The 14,379-nt window shown below is 43.5% G+C and overlaps 2 protein-coding genes across 2 annotated transcripts; one reads left to right on the top strand and one right to left on the bottom strand.

The window, feature by feature from the left end:
- The first annotated feature begins 4,838 nt into the window (after nt 1-4,838).
- Nucleotides 4,839-8,797, top strand: cUnh1orf50 (chromosome Un C1orf50 homolog). Its single transcript, XM_083770668.1, has 5 exons — nt 4,839-5,014; nt 5,880-5,995; nt 6,117-6,203; nt 8,011-8,142; nt 8,316-8,797. Exons 1-5 carry the CDS (start codon nt 4,966-4,968, stop codon nt 8,499-8,501), a joined length of 570 nt encoding a protein of 189 aa, XP_083626794.1. The 5' UTR covers nt 4,839-4,965; the 3' UTR covers nt 8,502-8,797.
- Nucleotides 8,798-9,016: 219 nt separating this feature from the next.
- On the bottom strand, nt 9,017-14,154 carry ap5b1 (adaptor related protein complex 5 subunit beta 1). Its single transcript, XM_083770922.1, has 3 exons — nt 13,845-14,154; nt 12,443-13,225; nt 9,017-11,806 (listed from the first exon to the last, which is right to left on the bottom strand). The coding sequence occupies exons 1-3, from the start codon at nt 13,980-13,982 to the stop codon at nt 9,845-9,847; spliced, it is 2,883 nt and encodes a 960-aa protein (XP_083627048.1). The 5' UTR covers nt 13,983-14,154; the 3' UTR covers nt 9,017-9,844.
- Nucleotides 14,155-14,379: the final 225 nt, after the last annotated feature.

The following is a 14,379-nucleotide window of genomic DNA, read 5'->3' on the forward strand; positions in this document are numbered from 1 at the left end:
AACAACAACACAAAAACTAAGGCACTGGTGTCGGATTTCTGGTTTACCGGAACGGGGTTCAACTCCCTGCAGTGCCCTGCTCAATGTGTTGTATTTCATTCATTGGTCCATGGTCTCAGGTCATTGAGCGGCACGCTATAGTGTGCGATTCTTCATCATTGTTGAGGATTTTTTAAAGGTGAAAATCAAGGAAAAGCAAAAGGCTATAGTCCATGGTCACGGACCGCATACTGGTCAAGGTCATTTATACTGGTGAAGATCATTTACTAGTCTTCTAAAGGTCATTTATACTGGTGAAGATCATTTACTAGTCTTCTAAAGGTCATTTATACTGGTCAAGGTCATTTACTAGTCTCATGAAGGTAATTTATACTGGTCAGTCATATACTGGTCACGGTCATTTATACTGGTCAAGGTCATTTGTACTTGTCAAGGTCATTTATACTGGTCAAGGTCATTTACTAGTCTTATTGAAGGTCATTTATACTGCTCAAGGTTATTGATCAATATCAATGACCTTGATGACCCCAAGGTCATTAAGTGGCATGCTATAGTGCGCGATTCTTCATCATTGTTCACGATTTGAAAAAAGGTTAAATCGCGGAAAAGCGAAAGGCTATAGTCCATAGTCTCGGAGGGCATACAAAAATGTGTGGTGCTATACAGGCCGTTCTGGAAAATTTGGGACAGAGGTTCATCGTTGGCATCCAGGGAGTGTGTGTGCAAAATTTGGCATCGACCGGGTTAATGGTGCTGGAGATTAGCTGTTAACAAACTGACGGACACACACACACACACACACTCACTCAGAGTGCAAAACATACTCTATCCCCATGGCTTTGGCCTGGTGCCATACCGTTATTAATTATTGCCTTGTCAATTGTGAAATTACTTTACCGTTGCAATGCAACATTTACATTTCAACGAATGGACCTCGTAAAACAAAACAAAAACCAAGGCACTGGTTGTGGTACTTCTGGTTTACCGGAATGGGGTTCAACTCCCTGCAGTGCTCTGCTCAATTTGTTGTATTTACATGGTTCATTTTTATTTTCTGCTCATTGTGTTGCCTTTTCATAGATGATAACCCCCAGGTTCTTTAATGTGTTTGCACTCCCTACAGTTAGGTTACCAAGTCTATTTATTTATTATTTCTGTTCACTAGAACTAGAACCAATTACCAAAGTAGGCTTTCTAATGACACAACTCGCCTTTGTTTTTATGTGTAGCAAAAACGTTCTTTTTATTTACGCCAAAGAGTAGAGGCTGGTCTGCATTCATGCGAGCGGGGAAGTTTAGAGTAACATAGCTCTAAATGAAACGCATTAGAGCTATGGACCAGAACTAGTAGTCATAGCACTTCATGGTATATGCATAGTTTATATAGTTTCATTATAGATATATTAAACAGAGAGGACTGGAGTCAATTGGGTTATATTATGTTTAACACTAATTTGAAGCTGTCAAAATCTGACAGACTTCTGGCGGCCATGGCCACGCCCACCTTTTGGTAACGCCCACTTTCGGCCAAGCCCACAAAAAGGACCCCCCATGTCATTTGCCAGGCAGGCTCCACTCTCAGACAGATATTTGGCTCCGTCTTATGAGCTAATTTAGAACTTCCTGTCTGAGAGCTAGCTAATTTAAGACATCCGGTTGCCTTCAGAATAAAATAAGGTTATTTAATTCGTTAATTAAATAATTGTCAATGCCCCAAGGCACAGCACTTTTTTGAGCGTTGACCTCAGTAGAAGGTCTGCTGCCGTGAATTTTACACCTCTCCCACTTAGCGGAGAGTGGGGTGTGGTACAGGACATCTCCCCGAACGCGTGGGTATACTGCATCTACAAGTAGTACAAGATAAATTGAAACCATTGACACCTACTTCGATGGTTCAGTTGTCATCTATGCCGGGGAATTTAGCAGCTCTCATTCAAGCGTTTTTTCAAAATCCAGGTCACACATTTGATTGCAAAACAATCTGTGGTGTCACTCAACAACTAGTGAATAGCATCTTACTTGGCCTTAGGAATGCACAATGACCCATTAGATTTTATACACAAACTAGTAGTTTGGTTGAGTATGTGTGGTGTCCACACAGTTGTTCAAGCAAAACATACAGACATCTGTACATTCTGTGCCTGGACAGTTGAAAGCAATTAACAGAACAATAACGGAGGACAATTTGGAAGAAGATGATGATGATGTGGTTTTATGCAATGAAAGTCTAAATGACAATATGTGTGAAGCTATACCATTACCAATTCTAACATTTCTACAACAGACATCTGCTATCAAAAAATGTCACACACGGCTTGAAGAAGCAGCAGCGCAGGACTCAACATTTAGACGGAAACTTGAGAAATTCAATCTAGCCAACACATCAGTGTCATTAGTGTCTCAGAAATGTTCTAGGACAGAAGTATGCACCATATTAAATAGATTTGTAGAATACACACTTCGGTCTCCTTTCCTTGGAGATGACCTGCTTTGCCTGAAAAGTCTTAGTCTGTATAGTTGTACTCAATGTGGTGACAAGGCCTTACCATCTACAAAGAACATGTCACAATTCATAGTGCAGCCACTTGACGTGTCACAAAAAGGCATCTTAGACACTATTGCACAAATATTACCTGCTCAATCTGAACAATGTGAAACATGTCAGCAGGAAAAGAGCTTATCAACATATGAAGTAATTAACAGCCCACAGACCTTACTTCTCCTGTTAAGAGCTGGCACAAAAATTCCAAAAACGTTCAATTTATCCTGTCTGTACCACCAAAATGAGTATGCTTTGACCAGTATGTGTGTATTTTTCGACAGGCCACCATATGCGTCATTGTACATCCTTAAAGATCATAAATGGCATATCTGGACAAATGAATCGAATGACACAGCAGGCTATACCTTTGAGCTGATGCAAAGAACATCCGCTCGACAGCACACAAAGACAGTAGTCACAAGTAGTTTCTATGTCGTGTCATACGAGAAAATAAACAGTCGAGAAATAATCAAGTTTCGTCAGGACAAACAAATGCATAAATGCACAGACAGATGCAATCAACGCACACAAGTGACACCCATTCCAAAGCTAGAGGTAACTCCTTGACCTGACTTAGCTTGCGTAGAGAAAGTGATTTCATGTCAATGCCCCAAGGCACAGCACTTTTTTGAGCGTTGACCCCAGTAGAAGGTCTGCTGCTGTGAATTTTACACCTCTCTCTCTTAGCGGAGAGTGGGGTGTGGTAGAGGACATCTCCCCGAACACGTGGGTATGTCCAGATAGTTGCCTCGCGGAGGCCTCTTTGTCCAGTGTCCATTCTGGGTCCGGAAACGGTACTTTTTGTCAGCATTGACCCCAGTAGAAGGTCTGCTGCTGTGAATTTTACACCTCTCCCGCTTAGCGGAGAGTGTGGTGTGGTAGAGGACATCTCCCCGAACGCGTGGGTATGTCCAGATAGTTGCCTCGCGGAGGCCTCTTTGTCCAGTGTCCATTCTGGGTCCGGAAACGGTACTTTTTTCAGCGTTGACCACAGTAGAAGGTCTGCTGCTGTGAATTTTACACCTCTCCCGCTTAGCGGAGAGTGGGGTGTGGTACAGGACATCTCCCCGAACGCGTGGGTATGTCCAGATAGTTGCCTCGCGGAGGCCTCTTTGTCCAGTGTCCATTCTGGGTCCGGAAACGGTACTTTTTGTCAGCATTGACCCCAGTAGAAGGTCTGCTGCTGTGAATTTTACACCTCTCCCGCTTAGCGGAGAGTGGGGTGTGGTACAGGACATCTCCCCGAACGCGTGGGTATGTCCAGATAGTTGCCTCGCGGAGCCGTCTTTTGTCCAGTGTCCATTCTGGGTCCGGAAACGGTACTTTTTGTCAGCCTTGACCCCAGTAGAAGGTCTGCTGCTGTGAATTTTACACCTCTCCCGCTTAGCGGAGAGTGTGGTGTGGTAGAGGACATCTCCCCGAACGTGTGGGTATGTCCAGATAGTTGCCTCGCGGAGGCCTCTTTGTCCAGTGTCCATTCTGGGTCCGGAAACGGTACTTTTTGTCAGCATTGACCCCAGTAGAAGGTCTGCTGCTGTGAATTTTACACCTCTCCCGCTTAGCGGAGAGTGTGGTGTGGTAGAGGACATCTCCCCGAACGTGTGGGTATGTCCAGATAGTTGCCTCGCGGAGGCCTCTTTGTCCAGTGTCCATTCTGGGTCCGGAAACGGTACTTTTTTCAGCGTTGACCACAGTAGAAGGTCTGCTGCTGTGAATTTTACACCTCTCCCGCTTAGCGGAGAGTGGGGTGTGGTACAGGACATCTCCCCGAACGCGTGGGTATGTCCAGATAGTTGCCTCGCGGAGCCGTCTTTTGTCCAGTGTCCATTCTGGGTCCGGAAACGGTACTTTTTGTCAGCCTTGACCCCAGTAGAAGGTCTGCTACTGTGAATTTTACACCTCTCCCGCTTAGCGGAGAGTGGGGTGTGGTATAGGACATCTCCCCGAACGCGTGGGTATGTCCAGATAGTTGCCTTGCGGAGCCGTCTTTTGTCCAGTGTCCACTTTATAAAGTCTATGCACTCCAGTGAATAGCATTTATCCATTTAGATAACTTTATTATTATTATTATAAGGATTTAATTACTTATTCTTACACAGAAACATAATGTGTGTCTTATAGCATCATATAGCATCATTTAAATGCTTAATTTGTAGTTTTAATGTGCAAATTAAACTTTTTTTCAATACTCTAGAGGGTACTCTTATTTTGAAGAGATCGTCCACCGGAAGTCTTAAATTAGCTCACTAGATTAGCTCACTAGACGCTGCCTTTTCTGTGGTGTTTCAATTCACTGTCAGTGTGAACCATTCCCTTCAAAGCCATCGTGCTAGTTGCAACATAGCCATAGGCTTATAACCATTTTGATTAAACAGTAGGTGACAGTAGGTTTAGACTACTTGGCAGTTGACATTGCAACAGAAATGGACAGAACTGTTAGTCTTCCTAATCAGCCAGACAAAACCACCACAGGTAAACAAACAAAGAATTCGGGCGCAAGCCTTAAGTTCGGTTTTGAGTGTTGCAGCTTTGTCATGTTCTCATTGTCATTCCGCTGCAAGTCTTCTAAAGACATTTATGTAGGTCTATTTGTGTTCAAACTAAAGCGTTACAATACAATGTGTCTCATTTTCAGATGTGTGTAGCAGTCTTGTCATTCACTGCACTGTCGCAGCATGTAGCCTCTGGTTACCTACCGTAATCGACGTTTTAACCTGTAATACTAATGTCTAATACCTTTTGTAAAATATATGCCTCGATATATTTTCTGGTAAAGGCTGAAAAGAAACTCGGCGCATCAGATTTGGCATGATATTGATTTCAAGAAGCAGCTGTTAGAAGTATACACGTGAGCCAGACGCAGTGGGTGGTGGGAGATTTGAGCTGCTTACTGTTACTAGTTGTTTGATCAACAATTATTATTACTGTAATAATATTTGCATGCTGTTTGTTGTTGTCCCATCATGAATTTCGTTGTCGGGCCCCAAATGTGCCATAAACCCATAATATGCTATATATATATGCTATAATTAAACCAGAGGATATGTTCTTGTTCCTGTCTGTTTGTGTGATTTTTGTCCTGTAATGTCTATCTTTTTGTAATTGTATTGTCTGTATCTTGGTGACGTCATGGACAATACAGTTGTATTGTAATAACAATATGCAACCCATCGCCTAATTATGCCTACATAATGGATGTGTTATAACAATGTCATCTCTGCTCATCAATCATTTATGATGACATATTAATTACATTGTAATATGCCTCTCTCCCACCTGTATGTATTTGCTTCATACTGTTATGCAATGATGTTTTCTAATATACTTGACCTTGCAGTGACCCTGGTGGAGGCCAGCAGGAGCCCCCAGGGACTGGAACTGGTCAGTTCTTACCAGACCAATAGATTAGGAGACCCTCTGGACCTGGTAGCTCTTGCAACACAAGTACAAAGGGTATGTAAACTGTTTATGGTCAGGTACAACCTGAAATCAGGATTAAAGAAAGACATTTGTCTTGGGTCTTGTCTTTATTTTTTCTTTTCTTATTTCAGTGTTATTTTCTATTTGCTTCCAGGGAGATGATTTTGTTAGAGCCAATGCTGGCAACAAATTGACAGTCATTGCTGATCAGATCAGATACCTACAGGAACAGGCCAGAAAGGTAAGGGCCACTTCACTCCCTGTGTCACAAAGATCATTCATTGGGATACTTTATCACGAATATTAATATTGACTAGTTCTGGATATTCTAGGAGTACTCCATTACATTAGATGCCAATGGCACTGTAACAATTCAATTATGAGAGAAAAGTGTTATCCTGGGAGCAGCGTGCCGACATCTTTTTCTTCTCTCAGTGTATGTATTGTTGCCCAGCAGCTGTATTTATTTTGCGTGCTTCCCTGGACTATTTCTAACTAACAATTATGTCAAACTTGAAATTATTGTTCTGACACTATGAGAACCACAAGATTTGAAATAAGTGTGACTTTGTCATCCACAATTTAATGTATGCATTTTTAATTTGTCAAATCAAATGGTAATTTATACTGGGCAATATGTACTTGGCACATTTTATATTTACTTGCGCAAGCAGAGCGCGCAAGTAATAATTTCGCCCGGTCTTCGTTCACCGTGACAGCCAACCCGCCATTTGATGTGTATGCAAAAAAAACAGCAAATCCGTGCCATATGACCATATGTCTTACGTCATCATTTAGAGCTAGTCATACGTATACTATATTACATAATCAGTAAAATAAAATAGCAAATTGTGCCTGATCTGCTGGGACCAGAGTACGTGGTGTGTATATGTATGACTAGCTCTCAATGATGACGTAAGAAATATGGTCATTTGTGTAATCTGGTCCCAGCAAACCAGGGACAAATCTGCTGTTTTATTTGCATACGCATCAAATGTTGGGTTGGCTGTCACGGTTTTTGGCGCAAAGTAACCACAGTATACCGCTAATCAACTTACAACTACATACTCTATAAAGTATATGTATATGTATACGTATGTCTTACGTCATCATCTAGAGTTAGTCATACGTATACTATATACATAATCAGTAAAATAAAATAGCAAATTGTGCCTGATCTGCTGGGACCAGAGTACGTGGTGTGTATATGTATGACTAGCTCTCAATGATGACGTAAGAAATATGGTCATTTATGTAATCTGGTCCCAGCAAACCAGGCACAAATCTGCTGTTTTATTTGCATACGCATCAAATGGCGGGTTGGCTGGCACGGTTTTTGGCACAAAGTAACCACAGTATACCGCTAATCAACTTACAACTACATACTCTATATAGTATAATGTATATGTATACATATGTCTTGTGTCATCATTTAGAGCTAGTCATACGTATACTATATACATAATCAGTAAAATAAAATAGCAAATTGTGCCTGATTTGCTGGGACCAGAGTACATGGTGTGTATATGTATGACTAGCTCTAATAAATAATAAATAATATAATTATACTGTATAATATATTTTAATTCAGTTTATATACCTTTTTTTTCATCACATATCAATGATTTATTTTTCTTTGAAAAACTAAAAAGGGATCTAGAATATATCTACATTGATAAAACTGTATTTCTTATATAGATAGAAACTTGAACCATACTTAATAATACTAGGTGTTTACATGCATAAAGCAGGTAGGTAGCAAATAGTTACACCTAATAATTATACATTTCAAACGTTCCTTCACAGATACTGAGATTTGACAGTTTACAGCGGTCGAAAGTACTTGCGCGCTCTGCTTGCGCACTAGTTGGCCATTTATGGCCTACTAGTGTGCAACAAGCAAGTATGCACTCGACAGAGTGCAGTTCTAGTTGTGTATAGAAATGCTATGGTGTATAGCAATATACAATTGATTGAGATGAGTCTGAGTACATTCTAGCAGTCTGTTGTATATACACTATTACTCTCTGACACACCTTTATCTTTAGGTATTAGAAGATGCCAAAAGGGATGCTGACCTCCACCATGCTGCCTGCAATATTGTTAAGATACCAGGAACTAAGTACTGGCTCTACCAGAGACCATCTGGACAGAAGTACTTCTCCATCATATCACCTAAGGTTGATATTTAATCTAAGCATAACATTTTGAATACAGATTTACTGTAGTTAAGCACACATCTTAATGTAAAAACATCTTTATTCAATTAAAATATTCTGCATGTAATCCACGGAATGGTGCAGACCCTCTAAAGAAAATATTTATATTCTCCTCCCTCATTGTCCTTTTTAAGGAATGGGGCCCAAGCTGCCCTCACCTCTTTCTTGGTGGATATAAGCTTCAACAAGACATGTCCTGGACCCCAGTAGACCAGGTGGAGAAGAGGGACGCAGAGATCGCCATCATGGATAAGATTCTCAGCAGGCAGACGGCATTGCCACCTTTCTCAGAGCCCAATTTTGAGGGAATCACTAAGTGAAGGACTGGCTGAAGTGAACTGGAAATGTTAAAAAACAAAGGCTATACCAAGGATGTAATTACAGTCTTAATGAACACTACTGAACAAGGTTAATCAATGTGGAGCCAAGCCACGATTGAAGCAGAGCATCTGATCACAAAGTATTAGTAAAATAGTTTGATTTTATAACTCTGCCTTCCTGTACATAAAGAATTAAAGTATTTTATCTACACACAAATGTGCCACTTCTTTGTATAATATTTGTTAAGCCCTTTCTTTTAAAAGGGATTCATATCAATTGGTCTCTACACATTATTTGATAAAAATAAAAATAAAGGAGACATGGACAAATTATATTATATATAGCACAGGACTCCACCAGGGCAGGTCAGGTTGTGGCCTCCTGGTGGCGCTATAATAGGCCAATGTGAAAAGGGTGCCATTTCTTCTTGCTTTGGATGGCAATTGGATGATTTGAGGCTTTGTTGAAAACGGGGCAATCCTGCAAACGTTGAAAGCCAATTAGGATGGAAAATGATATATCCGACAGATCCGTCTTGAACACATGACTATAGAGATAGTGTGTAAGCCAATCAGTGTAGAATCTGAGAAATCCAACAGACTCGTCTTGATCACGTGGAGATGGTGTATACGGAATTGTGTGATGTATGGATAAAACGTGTACGAGTAATCTACAGAAATGTGTTTTGCCTAAATCGGCTTCATGGTGGCGCTATAACAGGCCGTTGAGGAATATTTGGGGCAGAGGTTCGTCGTTGGCATCCAGGGAGTGTGTGTGCAAAGTTTGGCATGGATCGAGTGCAAAACATACTCTCCCCCTAGGCCTACGGCCTGGTGGAGACAATTATCTGGATCAGGTGGGAGGCATACTTAGACATAGCATTGGTCTGACTGGATTAAGGTTGGTGAGGGGTGCGTTAAAACGACCGGATTAAGGTTGGTGATGGGGTGCGTTAAGGGTTAGGTTTTTTGGGAGGTGAGGGTTTGAGATATCGGACCAATGGTATGTCTAACCAAAAGCAAATCAGGTGCCCAAAAGCAGGTACTGTTGTCAATGCATTCCTATATTAAATACTGATTTTATTAAACCTTTTTCCCACAATGGCTAATACACCTGCTATCCTGTGATTTCAATGTATCTGAGCAAATACAATAAAATGTAGTCTTAATGTTTTGAACAGTAAAATATTTTATTTTAATTTCAATAAAGTGATTTAATGTGCAGTAACTAAATCAAAAGTATCTTCAATTAAAGGAGGTTTGAACTTTGAAGCCATTAAGACAAAATGTGATTTAAAAGGCTCATCATAAAAACAATCTCAAAGGATGCATAACTTTGTACATTAACTGGCTGTGTTTTCTTGTGAACATGTGGTAATGGTGTGTAGGAAAGAGTTAATAAAAGGCAGAAGTTGCCAGTTATCAGTAGCAATGTTGAACTGCACAGCATCCTCCTCTGAGGTAATCTTCAGCAACACATGAGATTGCGGAGGGAGATAGACCAGCACCTTATACTGGTCCTCGGACAGATCCGTCATAAGGTATGGTAGAAAATGTTTCTCTACCAAGCCATGCAGAGCCTTCTCCTCCAGCTCACAGCAGAAAAGGCTAGTAGCACATTCTGCTGCATCTCTGTCCCTACACTCACCAGAAGAGATTTCCTCCCATGTCCTCTCAAACACCCTCAGTTTGTCCCCATCTCCCCAAGCCCAGGGAACGGGCAGAGGCATGAAGACCTGCTGGAATGCCACCTGTATGTCTGGTAGGTTTGTGTGCCAGGACAACCCATCCTGGGTGGTAAAGATGGCACTCGCCCGCAGAGTGGTGGGGTAGGGTTGCCTAGGCTCCAGTTTCAGCTTCACTACTGGCAGTGCCCTGTCTCGGAACAGACATGGAATACTGAGGTCACTCAGTTCCCTGTAGTGGCTGTCTGTGAGGTCCAAGTGCATGCGGATGCTGTACAGCTGGTCAAAATGTGCGTCGTGAACCTCAGTGTGAGTCAGTTTGTAGTGGAGGGTTATTTCTGAGGCAAACCCAGGGTTGTGAAACTGGGCTCTGTAGGCCTCCAATATATCCCTCTCCGGATCCATCGGGGTCTCTGTCTGGTGTGGGTCTAACTCGTTGTGAAGTTCCAGTTTCTGTCCGGTTTCTGTTCCTCGCTGTGGCTCATAGGAATCCAGTCTGACCAGCTTGAATATCGGCCTCCCTGTCTGGCGGATGGTCAGTGCCGTTGTTAAGTCCTCGCTCTCAGCCATGATGGACGACGACAGTGAGCGTGTCTTGGCATGCTGACCTCCGTTACTGACACCCTGAGCCAGCACAGCACCCAGTTTCTCCCGGGAGAGGGTGGTGAGAAGGGTATAGTAGAGACGGGCATGGTCTTGGATGTCCGTGTCCCCATAGTTGCAGGTGAGGTGCTGAAGGATGTCAGCCAGACGGCTGAGGATCGTGTCCAGACTGGGATGCACGAGTAGCTGCCGACACACCGACAGTACACTGTTACCCAGACGCCAGTCGCCGCTCACACACAGCGAGGATGAAGACGAAGTGATGACACTGAAGAGGAAGCTGATGGTGCTCCTCTGGGAGATCTCCCCTTCCTCGGCCACCCGAGCCAGAACCATAAAATGCCAGCGGAGTTCTTGCAGCTTGAGCTGGCCAAGAGGGGCATCGATGATTACAGTTTGCAAGGCCCCGAGCAGCTGCGCCGCCCAACCCGACTCCACAAGCCTGTCCTGGGTGTGATTGGCCAGGTTGATGAGGTGTGGGGCCAGTCGGGTGTGTCGGATGTAGAGCTCACACATCCTCTGGGTCAGGCTCTCTGCATAGCGCTCCACATGGCTGAAGTGGTAAAGGAAGAGGAAAGACGCTCTGAAGAAGGTCACGACCATCTCTCGGCTACCCCGGTTTTCCACAATACGACACAGGGAGATGAGATGGTCATAGAGGTAGGCCACGCCTCTGCCTCCCTCCTCCTCCTCCTCTCCATCCTCCAGGTAGACGAGTGACAGCAGGTTGAGTCTGGCTAGCATGCTGGCGCTATCATTAAACACTGTGGGCACCAAGGCCGCTGCCAGCCGGGGGGTCAGCAGCACGGGCAAACTTTCATCGCCATCTGCACTGATTGGCCTGTTCTCAGGGAAGTGTAAGATGCAGTCCATGTAGAAGAGCTTCTCAGGCGTGCTCTGCAGTGGATGCTGGGACAGGCTGACCAGACGCTTCAGGACGAAAGCCTCGTCCTCGGCACTGAACAGACTGTCCGTGAACGTGGCCTTCATCAGCAGAGCGATGTGGAGGAGGCACACCTGAAATGACACAAAGATGATGATTCACTTTCCCATGGAACTTTATTTGATTTGTACAACAATCCATAATATGCTAGTCGTTTCCATGGGAAAGATGAAAGTTGTGCTGGTGAGGTAAGAAACCCTAGAAGGGCTTTAAATCAAATTTATAATGCTAAATAAATATTTTAAGCATTCATCAAAATAATAGTATTTAATATTTTTTAACTACTTAACCCATTCTGACCTGAGATCAGATTCATACAAGGTTTCCGCCGGACAAACACTGGGTCTGATGAACCCATTCTGACCTGAGATCAGATTCTAAAAATGTCAGTCGTTCTTCGATTTAAAAAAAAATAGCAGACCTACAAGCTCGTATCGTGCCACTCGGTGGCGCGATATGAGCTTGTAGATCTGCTATTTTTAAATAGCTAAAGCACGACATGATGCCAACACCAAAATGGGTGCCCGGTCAGAATGGGTTAAACCCTATTGATCTTGTTTCTTTCTACACCAAATCTCGTTTCTGAAAACAGCAACACCTACATACAAGATCACAACGCGCCGCATTGTGAGCTTGTAAATCTGCTATTTTCAGTGAATGTTACAAGAACGCCCAGAATAGGGGTGCCAGGGCTCAAAAGGTTAATTTACCTCACTAGTACCCAGCAGTCGTAGAAGCTGTGCTCTGAGAACTGCTGGAGATACACCGGGTACCATGGCAACCACCTCTATCAAGCCATACAACAGGGCAGCTTGAGCTATTGGTGTGAGTAGGTAGGACTCCTCCAGAAGAGAGGACAAGAGGGAGCGTAGCTCCCTGCAATCTGCTCCGGTCTGCAGGGTAGGAACTCGACCCATTGGCCCCAGGACGATCGGTGAGGGGAGGGCTGAGTTGTTTTTCAGTGTGCCTGAATCTGGATCGGGCTCCCATTCGGCCACCTCATTCCCTCCCAGAAGGGCTTTAAGATCCTTAGGCCCAGCTCCTGGTTGCAGGGCGAGCAGATACACTGCATTTCTTAGTCCCAGGATATGGAGCCCAGCATACGCCTGGTGAAGCCTGGAGGTTTCCTGCTGCCTAAGCCCACTCAGGAGCTCCAGGCGCTGAGTGAGAAGGCCTGGGCAGCAGGCCTCCAGCTCCCGCAGGCAGTCACAGGCCACGGCCCGCAGAGGACGTACTGCAGCACCATCATTTGTCTCCTGTGCTATCTGGAGCAGGAGGGCCAGGAAGTCCTGGGATCCGCTGGATGCGGTGCTAACGCAGAAGGAGCAAGTGAGCACAGAGGTGAGAGCCATAAGCAGGTGACAGCGGAGTTGCAAGGACTTGGGAAGACACTGTGCAAATACAGACATGAGCTCCAGGGCCGTCTCCTCAGCTATGGTGATAGAGGGGCACAGCAGTGTTGGATACTCGCATAGCGGGGACAGTAGTGCGACCTACGTTGGGGATAAGACAAAGGATGGAGACAGGCATTAGCAAACAACGGAGACACCGCATAGCAAATAATCTTTTTATGATGATTTAATACTTTATTAAATCCCATCCCCCCCACCCACCCCTTTTTCCCCTCACTGTATGCGTTTCTTTTCCCTTTTTACCTCCTTTATGATGAATTCCTGTTCTGTTCTTTGGCTAAATAGAAGTGTATATTACTATATTTGATTATTTGTACGTCTCTAAATGTTTTGAATTGATGAATTGAACAAGGTGGACCCTCTTGTAAACAAGCTTTATTGGGTACAGTTTATTGGGTACAGTTTTTGTATTGAGTTGTGCTTGAAATGTACTGTAATTCTGCAAACTGTTAATCAATCAATCAACAGTTTGCAAAAAAGGAAGGATAACCCATAAATGCTCAAAAGGGCTTTATTTCTATTGAGGTCCTGGTATTCAATTCAACGAGACATTTAAAGATAAACAATAATATACAATAATATGCAAAACATCATATAAGACAGGACTACTGTAGGCTAGTATTAAAAAAAATATATATATATGTACAGTTGGGGGGTGGTGTCATTTCCGGTCATGAGCTTAGCCTTTTTACAACTTTACCTTGACGCTGTCACTGGCTTTGTCGTCTCGAAGCTCTCGCAGCAGCTCCGCAAGAAAGGTTTCCGAGGAGGTGCAGAGGAGGAACTGGGACGGACTGCGGGAGAAAGCAGTGATCCTCTCGGCCCAATTCGCCGCCATGGCAGAAACAAACGGAACCACCCGGCCGAATTGCAAATGATTTCAGTTCAAAGACGCCGTTGACCTTCAGATGGCAGTGTGATGATGATAGCTCTATATAATGTACTGCAAATTGCAATACAAATCCATTAAACATGGTACTACTGGTCCCTCTCATAAATCAAGCCAAGGAAGGTACATAATTTACTTCCTTGTTATCGCCACTTTATCACGTGCCTCATCTACTTCTTGTTATAGCGTTAAGTAGCACTATACTGCCACCTACAGTGTGAGGGCGAGAACAACCACGGTTGGTCAGTGGGGGTCAAGGGGTGTAATCATAATTATGTAATGTATTGGAGAAAGAATAAGATAATAAAGATATCAATCATTTTTATTCATAAAATAGAACGTGTGA

Source organism: Protomyctophum parallelum (genome assembly GCF_964188405.1).
Source record: "Protomyctophum parallelum genome assembly, chromosome: 8".
NCBI classification, from domain to species: domain Eukaryota; kingdom Metazoa; phylum Chordata; class Actinopteri; order Myctophiformes; family Myctophidae; genus Protomyctophum; species Protomyctophum parallelum.

What these genes read in the sequence shown, in the direction of transcription:
- cUnh1orf50 (XM_083770668.1), top strand. Translation starts at nt 4,966, where the DNA reads ATGGACAGAACTGTTAGTCTTCCTAATCAGCCAGACAAAACCACCACA. An exon ending in TTGCAACACAAGTACAAAGG is followed by an intron (nt 5,996 to 6,116) that starts GTATGTAAACTG and finishes ATTTGCTTCCAG; the next exon opens with GGAGATGATTTTGTTAGAGC. An exon ending in TACAGGAACAGGCCAGAAAG is followed by an intron (nt 6,204 to 8,010) that starts GTAAGGGCCACT and finishes CTTTATCTTTAG; the next exon opens with GTATTAGAAGATGCCAAAAG.
- ap5b1 (XM_083770922.1), bottom strand. Translation starts at nt 13,982, where the DNA reads ATGGCGGCGAATTGGGCCGAGAGGATCACTGCTTTCTCCCGCAGTCCG. An exon ending in AAGCCAGTGACAGCGTCAAG is followed by an intron (nt 13,226 to 13,844) that starts GTAAAGTTGTAA and finishes TCCCCAACGTAG; the next exon opens with GTCGCACTACTGTCCCCGCT. An exon ending in GACTGCTGGGTACTAGTGAG is followed by an intron (nt 11,807 to 12,442) that starts GTAAATTAACCT and finishes GTGTCATTTCAG; the next exon opens with GTGTGCCTCCTCCACATCGC.